Source organism: Mus pahari, chromosome 10 (genome assembly GCF_900095145.1).
Source record: "Mus pahari chromosome 10, PAHARI_EIJ_v1.1, whole genome shotgun sequence".
NCBI lineage: Eukaryota > Metazoa > Chordata > Mammalia > Rodentia > Muridae > Mus > Mus pahari.
This window is the reverse complement of record NC_034599.1, coordinates 89202383-89226112: the sequence shown is the minus strand read 5'-3', so window position 1 is coordinate 89226112 and position 23730 is coordinate 89202383. Positions and strand designations below refer to the sequence as shown.

Genomic DNA, 23730 nt, shown 5'->3' with positions numbered 1-23730 from the left:
AGAGACTCCCTTGGGTCTTGGAGCTTGAGAGCCCTAGAACATTCAGCTCATTTTGTTGGTCAGAGGGACAGAAAACAGCCTTTGCTTCCTGCTGGGAAGAGCTACATGCATGCTTAGAGAAAAACTGTAGTAGCCATCTTTGGAAATGACTCCATTAGATGACGTAATCCAGTGAGGTCAAGGCTTATGTGTAGAGACTGGAGAGGGAGGCATCGATTCATTCTAGAGATGCCAGGAAAGCCTTCCCAGAGTTTGTCTTGAGCCATAGATGACACTGATGCTTTGGGATGTAAACACATGAGAAAGATAAATGGAGGGGCTTCCAGGTATAGGCAGCAACATTGCTAGAAGTTCTAGGGTGTCAAAGAGCAGTGCCAGACACCCTGAAGTACAGTGTTGTGTATTCAGGGGCCTCTAGGCAGTGGTGCACTAAGTTGTTTAATATACCATTTTGTTTTGACATGGGAACAGTTTTCCCCCTAAAATTATTTATTATTTTGCACATTTAAAAATGCTGTTTTTTTCTCTGTTTTTGAAGGATTCAAAAGCCTATTTCCACCTGCTTAATCAGATTGCTCCTAAAGGTGACAGAGATGATGGGCCTGCCATAGCCATTGACCTTTCAGGATTTAATGTAAGTGAATTTCTAAATTAGTTTTATGTACTGTAGTAAGAGTAAACATGACAAAAAATTTATCAGTTTTGCGTGCATACTTCAGTGGCATTCTGTTTATTCCTCCTTCTGTGGGTGCAGCCATCACTACTGTCTCTTTTTAGAACTGTACCCTTTTCTTGATCTCATGGTGACATTGTATCCATCCAGCAGTGGCCACCCACTTCCCCAATGGTGACATTGTATCCATCCAGCAGTGACCACCCACTCCACCAATGGTGACATTGTATCCATCCAGCAGTGACTACCCACTCCACCAATGGTGACATTATATCCATCTAGCAGTGACCACCCACTCCACCAATGGTGACATTGTATCCATCCAGCAGTGACCAGCCACTCCACCAATGGTGACATTGTATCCATCCAGCAGTGACCACCCACTCCACCAATGGTGACAGGGTATCCATTTTGGTGTCTGCATTGGTAACTTTTCATTGCTTAATAGAAGTGACTATCACTTTCTATGATCTCACTGTTTGTTGCTTACTACTTGTTTGAGACAGAGTTTTAATATGTAGCCCAGGCTGGCCTGGGACTCACTTTGTAGTCCTGCTTGAGCCCCTGAGGGCTGGGATTATGGGATCACCAGGATACCCTGCATGTTTCCCTTCTTTTCAACTGTGGGTACACAGGATGAGACAGGTTGCCCTTGCTTTTAATGCTCTCTCATGATGGTCCACAGAGCGGGCTTACTGTTTAGTTTGCAACTGTAACAAACTTCCCATCACTCAATGTAACAGAAGCTTCAGCTATGATGGTGACTTTTTTGTTTTGTTTTGTTTTGTTTTCCAGACAGGGTTTCTTTGTGTAGCCTTGGCTGTCCTGGAACTCACTTTGTAGACCAGGCTGGCCTTGAACTCAGAAATCTGCCTGCCTCTGCCTCCCAAGTGCTGGGATTAAAGATGTGTGCCGGGTTGGTGAGATGGCTCAGTGGGTAAGAGCACCTGACTGCTCTTCCGAAGGTCCGGAGTTCAAATCCCAGCAACCACATGGTGGCTTATAACCATCCGTAACAAGATCGTCTGAAGACAGCTACAGTGTACTTATATATAATAAATAAATAAATCTTTAAAAAAAAAAAAAAAGGCGTGTGCCACCACTGCCCAGCGATGGTGACATTTTTATCTAGTGCATTAGTTATCTTCTTACTGGTCTGCCTTACCTCAGCATGCAAACCCCATGTTCCTCGCTCACTGGCTTCTCTTTAATACCTCCCCTTCCATTGGACGTTTTCCTTACAGTTCTGAAATCCTCGCTTCCTCTTTAACTTTGTATGAAGCTCATCATTTTGAATGTAATTCCTAGGACCTGCTTCATATCTGAGATCTCTTGGCTAACATTGTCATCTGTCATCATTTGGACACTTGTCCTTCATTTGTTCTTCTGTTTGGTCATTTGCTCATGTTCTTTCTAGGATTTTGCAGTTTTGAGGGGTGCTATTCTTTTAGCTCTCTCTTTTAAAAAAATTTTTGTTTTTATTTTATATGTGTGGGTGTTTAGTCTGCATGTGTGTTTGTGCACCATGTGAGTTCCTGGTACCTGTGGAGGCCAGAAGAGAGCATTGGATCCCATGGAACTAGAGTTACAGATAGTTTTGAACCTCTGTGTAGGTGCTGGGAATCAAACACAGGCCCCAGATGAACCCTCTGTGTAGGTGCTGGGAATCAAACACAGGCCCCAGATGAACAGCTATTTCTCTTAACAACTGAGTCATTTCTCCAGTGGCCCAAGAGACTTTAAAATATTTAAAACAAATAAGGAGGTTGATTAGTGGTTCTTTCAGAGTCTGCTATTACTTGATGTATTTGCGGAAATGAAATTGCTTGCAAATATTATACTTATAAAATTATATCAATAAAAATTTAATATTGACCATTTTTGTTTTATTTCTTGGTTTAGGAGAAAAACGACCTGAAGCGTGCTGGATTTATGCTCCAGGAAGCGGATAAGCTTGGCTGCAGACAGTTTGTCACTCCCGCAGATGTGGTTTCAGGGAACCCTAAGCTAAACTTAGCCTTTGTAGCGAATCTTTTTAACACATACCCATGCCTACACAAGCCTGACAATAATGACATTGATCTCAACTTACTGGAAGGTATGTTCTTTCTGCTTTGAGTTGACGCGTGCATTTCTTACTGTGGTAATGTCCTACTTCACCATCCTGGGTGGGGGACTCTGGTGGGAGATGTGATTATGTGTGTGTCCAGAAGTGAAGTCACAAAAAGTTCAAATGAACAAAGTATGCTTGCCGGTAAGAAAAGGCTGGAATAAATTGTACTTGGCTGGCATTTCTCCATTAGAGTTAAGAGAAAGCTGTCAGACAGTTAAAGGATTCTCCGGAATGATTCTGTAATGTATCTCTGCCACCGATGTAGAGAATGAGTTCTCTATTAGAAAAAGTAATCCTTGCTAGCGTCTTCCGTGTGAACCCAGGTCTGGCTTCATTGTTGCTTGTTTTAATGTTTGTAGAGTACATGAAAGATGATCATATTCATTACTTGTGTGTAAGTGGTTGTTATCTGTCTGATAATATAATACTTTCCTGTTTTGCTTCATGAAATGCAGATTTGACCCCTCCTAATGTAGGTACTGTATTTAGTACTTTTCTATATCCTATAAATATATCCGTTCTGCGTTTTCCTTTTACTAGTGGCATTTATCCTTCCCATCTGGGTTGAGAGCTGCTGCTTTGCATTCTCATGCTCTGTTGTCTTACTATGCCTACAGAATGAATGACTGCAAGCAAGAAATGCAAATGGGATTGAATCACATAGAGCAAGGCTTTGATTATGTTCACTCTACCGAATTTGCCTTCTAGAATGATGGGATATTGCGGCAAACATATTAGAAACCAGTTTTAGCAATTAGACTTCATGGTTTTGATGTGAAGTCTTTGTCTCTCTCCTGTGACAAACCTTAGCTTTTATCGTGTGTCTTTGAAAGGATTTATGGGTCACAACACATTTCATTTCATACTGTTCGTTACATATTCTAAATGTCATTGAAGCTTACAATCGATGAATTGTCTTAATGGCAAAAGCGTGCTCGATAACTAGCTCTTCCTCCTCATCTCTGCTACCTAGATTGCCTCCCACTCTTCTCCAGCCTCGTATCCTCACCCACACGAACACCGTTAATATTGAAATGAAGAGTAAGAGCAGTGGTCCTGAGAACTGTGGGAAGGAGAGCCAGCCCTGAGACTTAGCTCCCCCATTTAGGAAGCTAGGGGATTTTACATTGCAGCGTGTGCTCTCCACAACCCATTCCTACTGTCCTCCCTGTGAGACGGAGTGAGTCGGCTTCGTCATCTTACCTTGTGCTGTCCCATTAGAGTTCCAGTGGCCTATCACTGTGTGATTACAGTATCACAACTAATGACATTTCAGATTAAAAAAAATAATTGTATTTTAATCATAATGATAAAAAGTTAAATATATAATTAATCTAATACACTGTTTCTGAGAGTCTTGTCAAATAACTACTATATTCTCTACAAAATACATAACTGAGAGTAAAAATGACAAAAACATAGATTTCTTTTTTTTTTTTAAGCAGAGAATAGAATTAGATTTTAAAAAACTAGAACTAAAAAATTCAGCCAAAAAGGAAGACTCTCTTTTTCTGAGTCTGGAAAATTTCAAAATCCCTGTGTGTCTTACAGCAGAAGGCATTGTTTAGAGTGGCATATGAGAAATGATCTGCTTTTTATAGTTACTGAACTCTTTGCTAAATACCCTTCCCAACTTGCTCGCTCTCCTCTTTGTCATGTGTGGGTTTCTTGGCTGGTGTTCAGCATGCTTTTGGGAGTTTTTAGTGTGAACATGGTTGCTACATATTTCCACTAGTATTTCCTATACCTGATAAAATACTGTGGGGAATATCTATCAACCCTCTTTCTTTAGAACATATGTATGTCCTGACGAAGCTGCCAAAGATGACTCGACTTGGTCAGTCATTGGATTATTTTCTTCTGTAAATTTGTTTTGACAGATCCTTATGAAATTTTGACCTTATCACATCCCAAATTCATGTGCTAGTATGTCTCATTGGCAGAGAATTTTTGCCTCTAGGGAACTACTGAAGTTTAAAAGCCCAGTCAAGCCTTCCTTCATATCAAATTGCACCAAACACATATGCTGCATGCAGGGAGACTGCCTGAGACTTCAGCTGTGATGAGAGAAAATGCATACACCAGATAGTTAGAAAGACTTTGTTCAGATCATATTTCTACCATTTAATATCTGAGTAACATCTGCGAGCCTTGGTCTGGTTTTCATATAATATATATCATAAATAATAATATTTATTCTGAAGAATCACAGAGGAAGTTTGATGTGATCATGAATAAAAGTATTTACTTGGCAGCATGTGCTTAGTAATGGTCAGGATGGGAGAAGAAAAACACATTCCAATGAGTGTGGAGTATGGCATTTCTTCTTCTGTCTTCTTAATAACATACTTTAAATATATATACTTGTATTGAAACTTTTGCCAATTTGACTTGGAAATTAAAATGAATATTTTATAGTGCTTTCAGGAACATTAGAAATTAAGATTTTTAGTTACACAGTTGCCTTGGTTGTCTAACGATCTAAAAGCATTTTTAGTCTGCAATACATATGTTTTCAAAATGCTTTACTGTGGCTCCTGCACCAATGCATAGTGCTTGTAGCTTGAGCATCTGTTTACCAAGATGACTTAAGTGGCACTAGGTAAATAAATGCTCACTTAGAGAAGCCTCTTTTACCTTCCATGTGTTAAAAATCAAAATAACATAATTAGTTGAGAACAGGGAAAAAATACAAAACTCCAAAACTTACAGTAGTTCCCAAACTTTAGAAATGTAAGCTTAATGTCTTTTTAAATGTCTATTGCATCAGTTTCAATGGACTTTGAGTATCTTAATCAAAGTTGTAACATTCCATCTTTTGTAGTTTAAAAACATAATTTGGATTTTCCTAGCTAGAAACAATGTAAATGTTTTCTAATTACTGAAGAAAAATGTATCTTAATACCATTTCAGTAAGTTAGAGAAAGAGCCAAAAGGCAAACACAAGTCATGTGTGTCAAGCACTGAACATAATGTGCTTATGTTATGTCATGTAGGAAGCAGTTCAGGGATTTTAATTTGCACAGCTCAGTTTCACTTGGCTCTTCAAGAAAAGTTTTCCCCTGTCGACTGTTTATTATAAAGCAGTGTAGCAGATAAGACAGACAGGTCAGTTGATTTTTGAGACCAGAAGGACAATTTAAATGAGAAATTATTTGATTAATAAAACTAGAATTATAGATTTTTGCTAAGTGTTAGATAATAGCGGTAAGGATCTACATGGAAATAGAGTGAAGAGTTTAATTCCTGAATAGTCAATAGAAATAACAGAATCCTTTACATTATAAAGGATTTACAATGTAAATTGCTTTGGTCCTTTGTGGACATGCATGTTCATATTCTGTGGCACTTAGTTTGAAGTTGACTATAGAAGTGACTAAGTCCTGGAGTCCAGGTGGTTATAAATTTCTATGCCAAGTGACACTGCAAGTCTCTTGCAGACCAAACTCTAGAGTGACCCACACTGGCTGTGTGTAGAAGTGATGAGGTTTTAGCCTTGGGGTGTTTGGGAATAAGATACTGTCTAAGTTATTTTATTGTCCCTCCACTTTGTCAAAGACTAAGAAGAAGTATAGTCACTGAGGACCATTTACTCTTAGTAGATTTCTCTAAGTCAGATATGACAAGGAGAGCTCTCATCTCTCCCCAGGTTGTGTATACCATACTCATGGCTGGTTTTGTGTTTTGTTTTGAAATATATGGTGTACACCCAGGGAGGCAGGCTAAACCATTGAGATTCTCTATGGGGTCCAGGAACTTACTGTGATGAAATGTATCTCAGAACAAAATGACATGCTGTGAGTTGTCTGTGTTCCTTACAAATTTTCAATGATCATGATCTTAAATAACTCAGAAAGCTGGAAAAGGTTGATACCCCTCACTGCATAGTTTTTACATCACCCGAAATCTTCTCTCTGCTTCATTACTGGGTGTAAAGTATAGATCTGTGTGCCCAGGAAGTTCCTGTCTAACATAATCTTCTCATGGTAGGTGGCATTTGAGGAAGGTAGCATCTTCCAGGCCATTGACTGTGTTGTTACTGTGCCCGCTAAAAGATTGGTTTCACGTTCAGCCAAACCAAGTCCCTACTCTATACTCCTTAAGTTGCCTTTACACTATCTGTTACATCCCTGGACAGAAACCCCATGACTCAGTCGTAGTTCACAGGCCTTAAATAAGGGAACCTAGGTGGAGAGAGAACAGAGACTTCCTAGGCAGATGAGAAAAAAAAAATCTTCCCTTAAAGAAATTGTATGTCAGACAAAGAGGCTAGTTTACCCCTCCAGAGCACTTTAAGAATAATTCCTAATTATTTTGGCCTGAATCATCAGTATAGACTTCTGTCTACTCTAGGAGAAAGCAAGGAAGAGAGGACATTTCGGAACTGGATGAACTCACTGGGAGTGAGCCCGTACATCAATCATCTGTACAGGTAAAGCATCGGACTGTCTTAGCCTTGCCTTCATGACCTAACTTCTTAAGTTTCAACTCTACTTTCAACATGAGGATATTTTCTCGAATCACGAGGATTTAGCCAACGTTTGGAATGCTGGGAAATGGCAGTCTGTTTTTTCTTTTTCAATTTTTAAGTGTTGTGTTAAAAAAAAAAAAGAGTATGATAAGAGTATTTGATTATGTTACAAGAGCAAATTTCCAAATGTTTACAGTAGTTGATCATGAATATAAGAATTTATTTCAGCAATAAGGTTTAGAATAACAGTAATCTCTAATAAATTATTCTCATCTATACATCTTTATTTTTCACTATGACTAATAGTTTCTATTTAGTTTTTATTATACCTTATTTATACTGTAATTTTCACACATGACTCTTCTTATTTATAGAAATAATTCTTTTATTTATTTATTTATTTATTTATTTATTTATTTATTATTATTTTCTTTACATTTCAAATGCTATCCCGAAAGTTCCCTAAACCCCAACCCCTGCCCTAGAAATAATTCTTTTTCCCTGGGTAATTATTTTAATTTTGCCTTATTGTTTGAAAATTTTAAAATTAATTTCATTGTTTTCAAAAATATCGTTATTCTTTGTTGTAAATCTCCGCACTATCTCTCCACCCTCCTCCCCCTTCTGCTTGTCCCACTTGATTTCCTCCAGTCCCTCCCTCTTTTCACATCATGGCTCTGCTGTGTTCATGTCATACACATATATTCATGGATAGATGTAAGTTTAGATTTGCACATGGGAGAAATGTGCAGTGTGCCTTCCTGAGTCTACTCACTTCATGGAACACCACGCTCTTCATCTGTATCTATTTCCCATGTATGTCCTATTTTCATGCAAGGTAACTCTTGGGGCACAACGCCTGATGTCTTCTGGGTGGCCATGTGCACCCGCACACATATGTTCACTCACACATAAAACATTTACATAAATGAATATGCATACACACACTAAAGTTAAAAGAGCATTAATATTTGCTGAGACTCAAGGTAACTTATAAATTTCAAGAACACTAAAGTTTTCAGTGGTTAAAAGAAGGGAATTAACCAAAATTTTAGTTAAAATATGTTTGGTTATTATTAAGATATTCTTCTTGAAATATTAGTAAAGGGCTTCAGGGCATATGCATTTTGTCATAGCTCACTTTCAGAAAATCTTCAAAAGTAGCGTAATCTTCAAGGGAGCCCTTGGAGGTAGAAAAGCAATAGTCAAGCATCTAGTTAGCACCAACAGTGTGTGCCTGTGATTTTGGGTTTGGATTTTATTCCTAGTTCACCCCTGAGCACGTGGTTCCCCACCTACAGTGTACTCTGTCGGTACCAAAGCAACTAGACTCATACTGATCTTAACTAAATATCCTCTTTAAATAAACTATTAAATTTACTTTCAGAACTATTAGTCCTTGAACTCTTCTGTTATCAGTTGGTTCTGGAATTTATTGTGAAATCCCTAGAAATTACTCAGCTCTTTGGGCTTCAGGTTTCCATTGTTTGGAGCAACAACAATAATAATAATAACAACAATAATAATATCATAGTCTATAAGGAGGGTACATGCATTTAAACTTGAAAAAAGAAAAACTCATGAAATAGGCAAGATTCTGGAACTTAAAGACATTAGTGATTTCTTTTTACATACTGAGTGCTCATGCACTTTTCCAGTCAGTCTGGAATGACATTGTGTGTAGGGGTCTTAATACATTAGATGTCTCCATCACTCAGCACAGAGCTGAGCTTCAACCATTCACTGCTGCATAGTGTGTGCTCAGAGAAGGGGCAGAAACTGAGAGAGCCAGTACGTAAGCTACTGGGGGAGAAAGGCACGTGTTCACTCCTTCACAGAACAGCTGCTTTATTTCCTTCACAGCAGAAGCTGAAAACAAGACTCCACAGACAGACTGCAAGCTTCTCTGAGAACTTATTTTTATGATTCCAAAGTAACAGTATTCTTTAGTATTTTTACATTCAGAACTCTTACTTCCTTGTAAATTCATTCCTCAGAACTTTTGTTATTGAACAGGAACAACTACCCACTGAGTGGCTGTGATTTTTCTGTGATTGATTTTAAAGTTAGTAAAAATCTTATATATAATACACAAACATTCTATTATACAGGTTTCAAACAATAAAGTATATGGAATAAAGTAAAAATGTAATTCCTCCTTCTTCCCTTTCATATTCCCCCTTTTCCTGCTCACAAGTAATCACTTTTAGCAATCCAAATACACACACACACACACACACACACACACACACACACACACACGGCTAATTTTTTATTAAACAAGAGCAAACTATATCTGCCACTTACATTTAAACACTTAATGTATCTTGTAGAATATTTTATATCAGTCTTTTCAGACCAAATTTAATTTCCCAGGAGTTTATAGTAAGTTTAGTTGACTCAATAGTATGTTTTTATAATACTAGGCATTTAAGTTGTTTCTGAGTTTATAAAAACAGTGGCAACACAAATCTTCATATGTGTGCATGTGTATTAGTGCATACAAATGCCTCAGAAACATGAAAAAAGATTGGACAGATTCTTAGGTTGAAAGTTTGACATCAAATGAAGTGTCTTGTCATTTCTAAGCTTCAAATGACCATTGTGTGTTTGAGGACACACACCCACCTGTCGTACGTTTAACCGTGATAGCACCGACTATTTTCCCTTCTTGATATGTGTTTCCCCCCTGTTTCAGTGACCTTGCAGACGCTTTGGTGATCTTTCAGCTCTATGAGATGATCCGAGTGCCAGTCAACTGGAGCCAGGTGAACAAGCCTCCGTATCCTGCTCTGGGAGGGAACATGAAGAAGGTGAGTGGATCGACTGTGACTGTATTGGTTTTTTTGGTTTTTTTGTTTGTTTGTTTGGTTTGGTTTTGTTTGGTTTTTTGAGACAGGGTTTCTCTGTATAGCCCTGGCTGTCCTGGAACTCACTTTGTAGACCAGGCTGGCCTCAAACCCAGAAATCCACCTGCCTCTGCCTCCCAAGTGCTGGGATTAAAGGCATGAGCCACCACTGCCCGGCTAACGGCTTCATTTCTTAAATGTCAATGTGTGCTTTGTGCCTGTAGATTTATTTCAATTCAAAACGGACTAAACTTAACGGGTGCTTTATAAGCTCGGTTATTAAGTGTTTAGAAAGATGAAGGCAGTCCTCCAGGCAGACACTTCATTACACTGTTTTCATCTTTAACAGGCTGTGGTACTTATGTTCTTTGAGATGTACCCTGAGTGCACTCTTCTGCTGTAATTGCTAAGTCTTAGCAGCGTGCTCCTTCATTTATGCAGCAGATATATTTTTGATTTCCTACTACCTGCACAGCACAGTGCATGACAGAGAAAAGTGCACACCGTGAGATGGTGCTTAGGAAACCCTGCATAAACGATGGTGATATGTATACCAGGGACTGTGAGCGAAATGAAAACTGTGGGGTTTTAAGAGACAAGGGCCACCTGTTAGCCTATGCTAATGGCATCATGTAGTGGGGTAGACAAAGGGAAGGGAACAGATAGTGGTGGGAAGGTATGTAGCTGAGAAATGAACCCTTAGAAACAGCGCTCATGTTTATGACACTTCTAGAATCGCTTTGGTAATATATAGCAAGACTATTTAATGCAATCCTTTGACCGTGTAATTTCAGCTTATTGACTTATGAAAACCTAGAAAGTCGGACTGGGAAGATGGCTGAGTCAGGACAGGACAGTGATTGCTGTGCAAACCTAAAAACCTGAGTTCAGTCCCTACGACCTGTATAAAAAGCCAGGTGTGATGCTGTGTACCCAACTTAAAACCAGATGCAACCCCAGGCGCCCCTCTCTACCTGCCCTGTACATTAGCTCTAATTTGTGGTTTCCTATTCGTTGCTGGTTGTATTGGCACCATCTTGGACTCTACACAGCAACCCCAACTCCTTCCTTACCACCATCATTTCTCCTAAGAATTTGTCTTAACGTATTTCACACAGAAGCCATGAGTGTAGTTAATTGGAAAGGTTTCCTGTCATCCTCACTGTCCCTCTTCCTGTTCAGTTACCTGTGTTACACATCACTTTCATAAACTAGAAATGTATTTAACTTATATACATCCCCATAATGGTTACTTCTACTAAATAAGCTAAACAGGGATAACTATGAGTACTAGAATTGTTTTAGCTTTTTAGTAAAAAATTATCGTATTAATTTTGAGTGTGAATGCATGTGTGTGTGTGTGTGTCTGTGTCTGTGTATGTCTATCAGTGCATCTCTGGCTCAACTATTTTGAATGGACCCTTGACTAACTGTTGAAAGAAAAGCCATTATACTATTTTTCTTAGTGTTCATTCCAAAGTGTATCTAATAAACACCTTTTTCCTACTAGTATAATATGATTTTAAGAGCTGGGGCTGGAAAGATGGCCCAGCAGTTGAGAGCACTGACTACTCTTTCGGAGGGACCTGGGTTCAATCCTAGCACCTGCATACTGGCTCACAACCATGTCTCATTCTAGTTTTAGAAGATCCCATGTGCTCTCTGGTCTCTTTGGACACTGTGTGCACGTGGCAAAACACCCAAGTACTAAAGTAAAAAGAGGAAAATAAAAAGGATTTTAGAGCTTACAGTTTCACCAGAGCAGAAATATCTCAGGTGGTGGTGGTTTAGTGGGTAAAAGTTCTTTCTATAGGCCTGAGGGCCTGACTTCAAATCCCAGGAATTCACATACAAACTGGACAGTTAGAACCAGTGTCTATAATCCTAGTACTCCTATAGTGGGGGCAGGGAATCACTTCAAGCTTTAGGGTATGCAGAAAAACAAGCTGGAAGGCAAGGACTGATGCCTGAGGTTGTTCTCTGACCCCCACATGTGTGCTGTGGCGTGCGTATGCCCCATTCATACACACATGCAACACACACATATATATCTACAACTGTAATCACAAAGAGAAAAAATTGTAAAGTGGGAAATGAAAAGCATACTTCTGTACGTACATCACTAGGCGATGACTGATAAGAAAACTATGTAGACTGGACCAAAACATGTTAGAAAGGGCTTAGTGGAGCCCTATGACTAGAAGTCAGTTGAGTAGGTGGGGAAATGATTTACTTGGTGCGTGTCACAGTTATGTTCTGTCACTGTGAAGGGGCACCATGACCAAGGCAACTCTTATAAAAGAAAGCATGCTTACAGCTTCAGGGAGCAGCCACTTATCATCACGGCAGGAAGCAGACAGACATGGGCTGGAGCAGTAGCTGAGAACTTCCCGTCCTGATTCACAGGCAGCAGGGAGAAAGGGAGGCACGGGGCTTCCTGCGGGCTTTGGAAAACCTCAGTACCCACCTCCATTGGCACATCTCCTCTAACAAGGCCACCTCCAGTGGCACATCTCCTCTAACAAGGCCACCTCCATTGGCACATCTCTAACAAGGCCACCTCCAGTGACACATCTTCTCTAACAAGGCCACACCTCCTAGTGCTTCCAAACAGTTCATCAACTAGGGACTCAGCATGATCATATATGAGCTTATGGGTGACATTACTCAAGCCACCACAGTGTTTACAAATCAGATTTTTGCTGTAGTAGATGGGAATGAAGCGGAAGTGTGGCTCCATTAAGGTTATTTAGTTTTGCTTTGTGATGTTTGGGATTGAACCCAAAGCCTTTCCTATACTAGGAAAGCACGCTCCCACTGTGCTCCCACTGTCTTCCCACTGCATGACACTATTCATTCCTGGGGCGACTTGAACTAGTAAGCATCTTCTCACTCCAGATAGAGAACTGATGACAGGCCATGGTGAGGACACCACCGAAGTCCGGATTGGTGAACCAAGGAGTTTTATTTATTAGGGTCATTTATAGGAGTACGGGTGAGGGTTCTTTATACAGGTGTGGGTGAGGGGTTACTTTCAGGAGCAGAAAGGACTCAAACAGAGCCGTATCACCAAGGCCCACTTTGTCTTCAGTGACAGCTCATGAAACCTGAAAATTAGAGCTCACTGCATAACCTGAAGGGGTTCTTAGCAGATTGGAGAGTCTGTTTTTCAGATGGCTCAGCTGGTCTCAGGCTCATCTAAGCAGCCCAGTTACTCTGAGAACATCTCTCAGCAGTCCATATTCATTGTATAATCTTGGGAGGGAGGAGCCCCCAGGAATGTTTTACTTACCTTTAGAACACCCTAAGTCTTTTTTTTTTTTTTTTTTTTTTTTTTAAGACAGGGTTTCTCTGTATAGCCCTGGCTGTCCTGGAACTCACTTTGTAGACCAGGCTGGCCTCAAACTCAAAAATCCACCTGCCTCTGCCTGCCTAGTGCTGGGATTAAAGGTGTGAGCCACCACACCTGACTAGAACACCCTAAGTCTTAAGAGACTTCCTCCCTGGCAGAAACTGTTATACAATAGCCACATCCCAGACAGAGCCTTTGCTGATCAAGTGGACAAGGACCTGAATGTCAAAGAATGCACAAAATGAGTTTTTAGCCATAGACTTTTCATTAATAAACTGTATAAGCTGCAGTCAGGACTTCAGGGTCCAGCCATGTTCATAATCTAGGTCAATCCCAGCCCTGTGAAATGGTTACTATGAAATAAAATTTGGTCCCATAGGATGTCATTGCTGTTACAGGTGGTTGAACTAGTTGGAACAGTCTGGGGATGTTTTTTAAGATCTGCTTTTATACTAACAGCTTTCTGTGCTTTCAGATTGAAAACTGTAACTATGCAGTTGAGCTTGGGAAGAATGAAGCCAAATTCTCTTTGGTTGGCATCGCTGGGCAGGACTTAAATGAAGGGAACCCAACACTTACCCTGGCACTGGTGTGGCAGTTGATGAGAAGGTAAAGGCTCATGTCTTTAAAGTCACACAGATTCCTCCAACAAATCATCTGAACCAAACATGTAGCTATTTTCAGAGACTCAAGGACACAAGTGACATCCAATGTGAAATGAGTTAATCCCATAGAAGATTTGTTAGTGCTTATGTATTTTCAAAATTATAATGGGCTAATCTCCAGCAATATAATCACTTAACATCAATACCATTTAAATGGCTTTGTAAGGAGTTGTTGGTTTAGTAGTGTCTGGCTTTGGTTAGTGAGCATAACCTTGGAATGTAACGAAGTGTGAATGCCAGGCTAAAGTTAGGAATATTAACTTCTGGAGATGGGAATTTGCCATCCTCCAGCTTCAGTTCCATGGGTGCTGGGGTTCCAGGTGGAAGGACCACTTGGCTGTTTCTTAAGTGTTGATGTCTGTTATGTGTGAGAACAAATCCCATCATCCCCCTGTCTCAAGTTCATTGTTTCTGTTGCAGATACACGCTGAAAGTGTTATCAGACCTTGGAGAAGGTGAAAAAGTCACTGATGATATCATTATTAAATGGGTCAACCAGACCCTTAAAAGTGCAAACAAGAGTACTTCTATTTCCAGCTTCAAGGTAATCAAGAAATGAAATAAAAAACAATTATTATCTAAGTCTCATAGAAGGGAGTTTCAATGAGAATTATCTTAGTGAGGTTCAGAATTATATTAGTATTAGACCCCAGAAACATATGACCCAGGAATTTAGGCATTTACAACCTAGTGATAATTAGAATTCTTGTAGTTTTTTATTGGTTATCTGTTGAACACAAATGCAGGTTAGTGCATTTAATATGGTAATCTGATGTTAGAAATAGAGTTGAGTCAAAAATCCAGTTGTTAAATGTAAAGAAAAAACAATGTGGAAAGCATTGGTTGTTTATATAGGACCTGTAATGTTTTGTGCCCCCTAGCAGCGGTCTCTGAGTTGCATGGGCATCATGTTCAAGGCATACAGAGCCGGCCAAACCGATGCAAGTGGGGATTGAGAAAACGGGTAGGAACCAGTTCTTCCCATCTGGCTTCATGGTGCACTTACCACTGTCCTCTGAGCATTTGCAGATGAGCCATAAAGCACGGGAATGCAGCCTGTACACACGTACACACCCACTAATCCATGCATCTTCATTGTGTTTTGCTGTTGCATGCAAGTTGGTATAAGCTACAAATAAGCATGTCTGCTTGAACATGTTCATCCAGTGACCCTTGTGTTTGTGATTTTTATTATGTTTTATTATATTAAAAGCCCGGCAATGCCTATTTTAAAATTATCTTTAAAAGTGCCAGTAGACAAAGCCCTAAGCTATAAAGATACTTACCCATCTTTATTGTTTTCTCTGCCTTTGCTCTATGTATTTTAACAGTGTTTGAGAGTAGCAGAAATGTCATGTATTGATGAATTCAGTCACTTTATAAAAATGAAGGCTCCACGTGGTTTTAACAGAATAGATCTTGGGAGAGATACTCCCTGGGTCCTAATTCAAGTACATCCTTTTTTCTTCTTTTATAGCTTGGAAGTCACTAGTGACACTATTGTTTGTTGATTTATTTTTAAACTAACTTTCAGTCTGTGATTTGTCTACATGATTTAGATATGAAGTATATTTTAAATGTAAAATAGGAATGTGGTATATTAAATAACATTCTCTAGTTGGTCATCTTTGAAGATATTATGCTAATGTTATACTTGCATACTTACTAATACTTATTAACAAATAAGGATGGTAGCATGCTTGCCCAACATGCAGGAGGACCCAGGTTTGATTCCTGGTAACAACAAGCAAATAAATATATAAGTAAGTAAGTAATTAAAGTGATCAAATACAATGAAGAAACATTTAGGGAAACAGTAATATATTGAAGTATTACTATTAATTGGCTTAGATCTAGCTAAAGAAAAAGCCATGAAGTGTAAGATGTCTATTTAGCCTTCAGTGTTTAGCATTTACATTAAAGGCAAAACTTATAAAATGAATGTGATACTACTATGGAGTAAATTATAAAATAAACCAGTACAGATGATTTTGTCAAGTTTACGGTCTGACGGATCTTCCCAACTCAGTGGTCAGTAAGGAGTGGGCAGAGAAAGCAGGTTTGATGGTGGAAGATGAGCTTGAAGTACATTATATACCTTCATGAATATAATAAACACGGAGACAGAGAGAGACAGAGAGAGACAGAGAGACAGAGAGAGAGAGAGAGAGAGAGAGAATATGAATGTACAAGTTGATTTGAACATTAGATGGAGGAAGGATTTGAATTGGTGGACAAAAAAGAGAGTTAGCAAGCTAGAAGCTTCCATCTTGAATAAAGGCAAGGGTGAGAGGACGGTGTCTACGGCAGTGTATTGTACAAAACAGATTGAGTCAAGATGGGGGAGAAATTTGTCCTAAATAAAGGGATATTGAGTAAAAGGAGTAATGTGAAGAAGGAGATTGTTTCGGAAAGAAAAGTCCAAGTATGCATACAGGACGGGCTGGAGGCCCGGTGTGACTGAAGAGTGTAGGCCTCCCAGCAGAGCTATTGTGAGATGGGACTTGGCTTCTCGCTTTGGAGCAGCAGGAGAAAGAGCAGCCAGTTATGGATGATTGGGGTAATTTGAGAAAACAGACAACACGTTAAAACGGAAAATTCAGACTTTGTGACCCAGTGAGTGACAGATGTAGTTGAAAATGGGCATATATTATACAAACCCTGTGATGGAGAATGTTCGCAGAGAATACATGACTTGAGAATACATGACTTGTAGAAGAGGCTTGATAACCAAAGGCAAGAGGTTAAGAACAGGGCAGCAAATGGCTTTTCCCTGTTACAGGAGGCGTTTTGCTGAAGGTTATCAAGTGGTACTAGTAAGAAATTGTTAACCACATTCAAGACATATGATATAGTTAGGCACTTTAGAGAAGACATATTTAACCCTTTTATTTGTAAAGAATTTTTCCCTCACCAAGAAGATAGAGAAGTAGTACTTCAGCGATTAATAATAATTACAGTGAGACTATTTGTCACTACACGAAGCACTCTGCACAACTCTAGGAGGGAAAGGTGAGCATTAGAGACATTAATAACTTGTCTGCCACCATGCACCTTTGAAAGGGAAGAAAGAGCTGGCTTTCTTTTCTTTTCTTTTCTTTTCTTTTATTTTATTTTATTTTTTGGTTTTTCGAGACAGGGCTTCTCTGTGTAGCCCTGGCTGTCCTGGAGCTCACTTTGTAGACCAGGCTGGCCTCGAACTCAGAAATCCGCCTGCCTCTGCCTCCTGAGTGCTGGGATTAAAGGCGTGCGCCACCACGCCCAGCTAAGAACTGGCTTTCTTATCAACATCTGTCTACTTACAGATTCAAAACCAAACTCTGTAGTTGTATGGTGCTGGGTTTCACCTGCTACCTATGTGACTGACATGTTATTCATTCTGTTAATATCAAAGCTATTAGGTGCCTTGTTATGGTGGCTACCAGTGTTTTCAAAGAGCTTACTCTTCAAGGAAGTACACAAATAAGAAAAGGAGCAGTGCAATCTGATGTGTCCAAAGTTCCTTGTAAATCAGCTAAGGGGGTGGTGAATAGCAGTGCCTGAAGGCATCTGTTATTCAGAGACCTTGGCAGTTTGCACTAGCACCTGGCCTACATCTATTGGTGAATGAAACAACCGAATATCTGACTTTTCATTTATTACCTGTGTTTTCTCGGACAAGTTCTACTGTTAATCTCTCTGTGTTTCAGTTTCCTGAAATCCGAGATGGTGATAATGTCTGTCCTATAGGGTCATTGTAAAACTAAATAAGCTAACAAACAGAAAACAACTTCAGCATGTCTGGTACACAGTAAAGGCTCAATAATGCTGCTTGCTACACTAATGGCCCTGCCTATATATAAAGGCCATTTTATGTGAAGTGGCTCCTTTTAAGTCTTTTAGAAAACTCTCTTGGTCACATCCTTGTTTTTTCTACTTTTATTTTTAAAAACAACATCAACATCAATAGTAAAATATAGTATCAAATCAAGGGAAAAAGTTTATTATCTCAGAAATCAAGATTATAGAGACTACTTTTGCTTATATAATTTCTTTGTGCTTAACCTAAAAGAAAGTGCTATAAATGTCTTTAGCTATGTAATTAAGGATGGCCACACTATCCTCTACCCCTTTGCAATAAAATAATGTCTTAAATGATAATGTGCAAGTCAGAGGAGTCAGAAGCTAGGTCTGTTATTTAAGGATCTGGTATCACCTTTAGAAACTTAAACTTTTCATTTAATTCAGTAAAAACTTTTCCCATGGTAAAACATGAAAAATAGAAGGAAAAAAAAACATTATTTTCTAAACCTAAATCAAGATATACTTAAAATGCCACAAGTATGTAAACAATCAAAATAAAGTACAATTAGGTCATTTGTCTGTATTTGAATCATAGAACTGTATGAAAAGTGAGCCAGGTAAAATTTAAAATTATCCTAAAGTGACATAACCAGTAAGTTTCTCTTTAGAAAGTGTCACACCCTAGAGTCCAGCTTCATCGACAGATTAACAGAGTCATTATTGGTGAGGGTGACTAGTTCTGTCCGTAGTTTTCTTTGCAGTGCTGAGGATGAAGCCCGGGGCATGCCAAGTTAGCTGTACCATCAGATGCCAGGCTAGCTGTACCATCAGGCCTTTAACAGGGCTCTAATCCTCGGTGCTAGCCAGCACTCCAGCTGATTTCCATACAGGTAGTCTGCAGAGTCCACACTGAGAAAAAGGGGATGGGTTGCTTTTCAGAATCAGAAAAGATGCTAAATAAAGTACCAGCATCATTTAGATGTGAGAGGCTTAATTTTTTTTTTTTAATCTTCCATTTGTATCCCAAAACCTGTTTTCTTCTAGAATAAATAAACTTAAGTTTATGGCCTCTCAAATGTCACAAAACATTTTTCAAATTATTTTCAGTCATTTATTTTGAAGCTGTTTTTGGCCAGAAACTGTATTTGTACTTTCATTATACTCTAGTAAAAATCAAGAATCCTGTGGCATCCCCATCCCAGAGTTTAGTAAAAATGTGTTTCTGGCTTCGATGGTAGGCATGCAAATTGGTTTAAGTTAAAGAGGAAGGGTACTGATTACAATAACGGGAAGTGCAGGGGTCCCTCCGGCTTCAGGACCATTTGACCCAGTATTTAACATGCCATCTTTATCCCAAAGCTGCTTCTCTTCTTGGTTGTGTTGCTGATTATGAAAGAGTGCTCATCCCCTCATTCACATTCAGAAAAAAGTTGTTGATTTCTGAAAGCTGAATTAACTTTGACTCAAATAAAGTTATTGTGCTAAACAGGATAGAACCGCTGTTCATCTTAGACTAGGAGCTGTCCACGTTATTGCAGCCCCTGGACAAGGGCTTTTAGGTACTTCTTCTTTCTCCTCTTCCTCCTCTTCCTCTTCCTCCTCCTCCTCCTCCTCCTCTTCCTCTTACTTCTCCTCCTCCTCCTCTTTCTCTTTTTCTTCCTCTCTCTCTTCCTCCTTCTCCTCCTTCTTCCTCCCCCCCCTCAGTTTTCTAAATAGGGTTTGTTTGTTTGTTTGTTTGTTTTGGTGTAGTTCTGGCTGACCTGGAACTTGCTCTCTAGACCAGGCTGGCCTCACACTCAGAGATTCATCTGCCTCTGCTTCCTGATTGCTGGGATTATGGGATTAAAGAGGCTCGCCACCAACACCAATACTTTTTTTCTTAATTACCCCTTCCCTGTCAGTTGTTTGTTATTATAGGTATTTTGCCTACATGTAAGTCTGTGTACCATGTTCATATCTAGTGCCTGGGGAACTCAGAAGTGGCCTTTAGATCTCCTGAAATTGGAATTACAGATAGTTGTAAGGTATCATGGGTGCTGGGAATTGAACCCAGGACTTCTGGAAGAGCAGTCAATGCTCTTAATTGCTGAGCTGTCTCTCCAGCCCTTTCATGTGAATTTTTAATGCAGACCTATGTTGTATACCTGCTTATGTACTATATGCTTTATACATAAAGTTTGTTTAGAATGCATGACCTACACCAGTTCAGTTTCATTCCTAGATGACTGAATGACAAGAGCTTCCCTTGAAACTCATTTCCACATGAAAGGCATGGACAGCAAAAATATGGGTTCTGTTAGAATCCAGAGACATATGGAGTGAGCCAGTGTTAGATAGGTAAGCAATAGAAACTACTTTTCAACCTAAGAACAACCATTTTCCATGTGCAGGCAAGTTGCAAAATCAGTTCAGATTATGTTTTTTTTATAATTTTAACTACAATACTCTATTGCCTAGAGTAGTTGTTCATTTTTAATTCACTCTTTTATTTTTTTATTTTTTATTTTTTTATTTTTGTTTTTTTTTTGAGACAGGGTTTCTCTGTATAGCCTTGGCTGTCCTGGAGCTCACTTTGTAGACCAAGCTGGCCTCGAACTCAGAAATCTGCCTGCCTCTGCCTCCCGAGTACTGGGATTAAAGGCTTGCGCCACCACGTCCAACTTTAATTCACTCTTGAAGTAATTGCAAAATGGAATGTCTTGGATATTAGTGCTAGACTGTCACAGTTCAGATACTTCATATTTATCGGCTATGTTAGCCATTTGATCCTTTTGGACTTACATACTTCATTGTTAAAAGAAGGTATAGTTCATTTACTTCCTGGGATTTAGAATTAAGAAATAACAAAATATTTAAGTCACCAAGAATACCATCTTTTGTAAATGCCAGGTTCCTTTCACAATTTTATTTTCCTTTCTGAAAATCCTTTGTGGAAATTTGTGGTTTACAAATATGAAATTATTAATTTAAAATGCATCAACTCCATCGTGAAAGTTATTTTTCACAGAATGGATGCAACAGTTGCCAAAAGTAGGAATTATCATGACCATAAATCTTATTCAGGTATGGGGCAACTCTCTCTACAATATAATTTACATAAAGACTAAAGGAAAATCATATTGTAAATCACTTATTATATGTGTTGGTTGCAGAAAAGCTTACTCTTAAGTTCAGAGATAATCTGTAGGTTGGTTTCAGTTACATGACTATGACCAGAAGAGGCTGACATTTGTGAAAATTAAAGGTAAGGTGTTCATGCATGTCTATCTTTATTTCCTAGGATACATCTATTAGTACAAGTTTGCCTGTCTTAGATCTAATAGATGCCATTGCACCAAATGCAGTCCGTCAAGAAATGATCAAGAGAGAGCACTTGACTGATGAGGACAAACTGAACAATGCTAAGTAAGCCCTTCTGGTCTCTCAGACCACAGCGATCTGCTTGTCATCTAAAATCCTTGCAGGGACGCTCTTACCCATTAAAGTACAATTTCTGTGGGGAATATGGTTTTTTAAAAAAATCCTTAGCCTTTTTAATTAAGTTAATCTTATAAAAAAATTCCTTTGTTAAAAGAACAAAAGATAGATAACAGATCCCAAGATGTCTTCCTTTTCTTTTCAAGATACGCCATTTCAGTTGCTCGGAAGATCGGCGCCCGGATATACGCACTGCCTGATGACCTCGTTGAAGTGAAGCCGAAGATGGTGATGACTGTGTTTGCCTGCTTAATGGGAAAAGGATTGAACAGACTGAAATAATGAAGCATTTACTGCGATCAGCCACATTATACGCATCGAACGTCTCAGTTTACAGAATTTTGAAATGTAGTGGGTATAAAAATCAGAATATATGTATGCTCAAAATAGTTCTGTATCCATCAATGAATAATATCTTGTTCATACCAGTTAGAATTTGTCAATCTTTTTTTTTTGGATAACACAATTACCTTAACAATCAATACCAATGCCGGAATGTCTTATCAAGCTGCTATTTCATAATTAAATTACTTTATTTTCTAAGAGTCCTACCAAAATAAGACTAATCATTCTTTTTCATGGTTCAAAAAAGACCTGTATAAAGTTTTGTCAGGTCCTTCTATTAAATGTGTTTGGATTTTTTTTTGATGTGTTATTTAATTTTGATAAAAAAAAAATGTACCTAAAGTCATAATCTCACTTAATCCTTTTGGTTTTTTCCCCTTAACTGTGTAAAGTGATCTAAAATTTTCTGTAAATTTCTATATCATATAAAAATTTAAAGGGATAAGTATAATCCATCAACATTAAACTTTTTTAATACGAGAACAAACTCTTGAATAACCCCCAAGGTTCATTCTCATGTTTTAGCTGTAGGAGCTTTTTACTTACAGTTTGATTGTAGCTCCATTGTTATTTCAAATGTGCTAGTCTGATAACAGCTTTATCTCCACCATTGAGCATAATACTATATGTTGGTAAGATGTTACACATATGTATTTCTCTAAGTCATCTGAGTTACCCACCTTTTCTTAAATGGTATGTATTAAGTGGTCAGCCAGCCGTTAAGTATTTATTTTGCCCCCACAATGTGTGTGACACTTTTCAATTGTGGATATCTGATATGTGGAGATATGTTTTACAAATATTAATTATGAATGTGAATTCGTTATATTTCACCTAATTGCTTTCAAATACTTTCAGCCAAACATTGGATAGAATGTCAACTGACACCAATCCTATCCTGCTAGCGTCACATTACACTTACTAGTCTCAGGCTATAGGGAAACCTACATCATTGGAACATGCCCACCAAATGGCTTCTGTAGAAAGTTGTGTGTATATAAAAGCTAATGTCCGTCGTAGCTTTTCATGGTTTCCACAACCCTGTGTAAACTGGAAACAGTTAAGGGTTATGTTCCTCTTTTTTCCCAGAAGTTTTAGCAGTAGAGAAATTCTGTTGCTCATAGTTGAATCCAGAAATGAGCTCCACGACCTTCTACTTTAGTGCCAGTGAGCAATACTGCTATGCAAGGACAGTGCTGTCACTTCTTTCCGTGTGAATGGGTTGTCCACCTCTTCCTTGTCCACTGGTCAGAACGTACAACGGGAATGAGAGTGTCTGTGTGTTTAGGGTAGACTTTTTTAAATGAAGTACTGACAGGTGGGATTCTGAAATATATTCTTCTACATGAAATTTCTTTGCCTTTTATATTTTGGTGATTGTTCTCTTACATGAAGATATAATGCTTCTGCTCTTTTCCTGAGATTATTTAAATCAAGCCTCTCTGATTTTTTTCCCGCTGTCATATTTACTAAAAGAATCTGATTTACATGGAATTTAGCACTTTAAGGTGTTCTTTTTCTCACAAAATATATTTAATAAAAATGCTGTGTATGTAGAATGTGTGTTTATTTCACTTAAAGAAAAATATAGAACCGTCAATACTGATCTGTTAGAAGCTTATTTCCTCCCAAAAGACTGCAACTCCTAAGTGAAGTGACTCAAAAGCTGTATTTCTTTAGTGTTTTTCTTTCACATAAGAAAAAAAAATTAATTCTAAAATTCTAGTGTTTTTATTAACATTGTATGGATGGATGATACACGTATATGGGCATGCATGCATACATGAGGATATCAGAGAATAAATTTGTTGTGTCAGTTTTCTCCTTACACCTTCATGGGAATCGAACTCAGGGCTTCAGGTTTGAACAACCAGCACTTTTATCCAGTAAGCCATCTCACCAGCCCTCATATGAAGATTTTTTTTTTTTTTTTTTGGTTTTTCAAGACAGGGTTTCTCTGTATAGCCCTGGCTGTCCTGGAACTCACTTTGTAGACCAGGCT

The 23730-nt window shown here is 38.7% G+C and overlaps 1 protein-coding gene across 2 annotated transcripts in view; it reads left to right on the top strand.

Moving 5' to 3' along the window:
• The window catches only part of Pls1 (plastin 1), a 94488-nt gene extending 71218 nt beyond the window's left edge, over nt 1–23270 (top strand). For both annotated transcript variants that reach the window (XM_021206959.2, XM_029543745.1), the window contains exons 9-16: nt 539–634; nt 2576–2771; nt 7140–7218; nt 9956–10070; nt 13934–14067; nt 14544–14667; nt 21187–21311; nt 21530–23270. In XM_021206959.2, the coding sequence (XP_021062618.1) occupies nt 539–634; nt 2576–2771; nt 7140–7218; nt 9956–10070; nt 13934–14067; nt 14544–14667; nt 21187–21311; nt 21530–21665 (1005 nt within the window). In that variant the 3' untranslated portion in view covers nt 21666–23270. The remainder of the gene's footprint in view (nt 1–538; nt 635–2575; nt 2772–7139; nt 7219–9955; nt 10071–13933; nt 14068–14543; nt 14668–21186; nt 21312–21529) is intronic.
• The last annotated feature ends 460 nt before the right edge of the window (nt 23271–23730 follow it).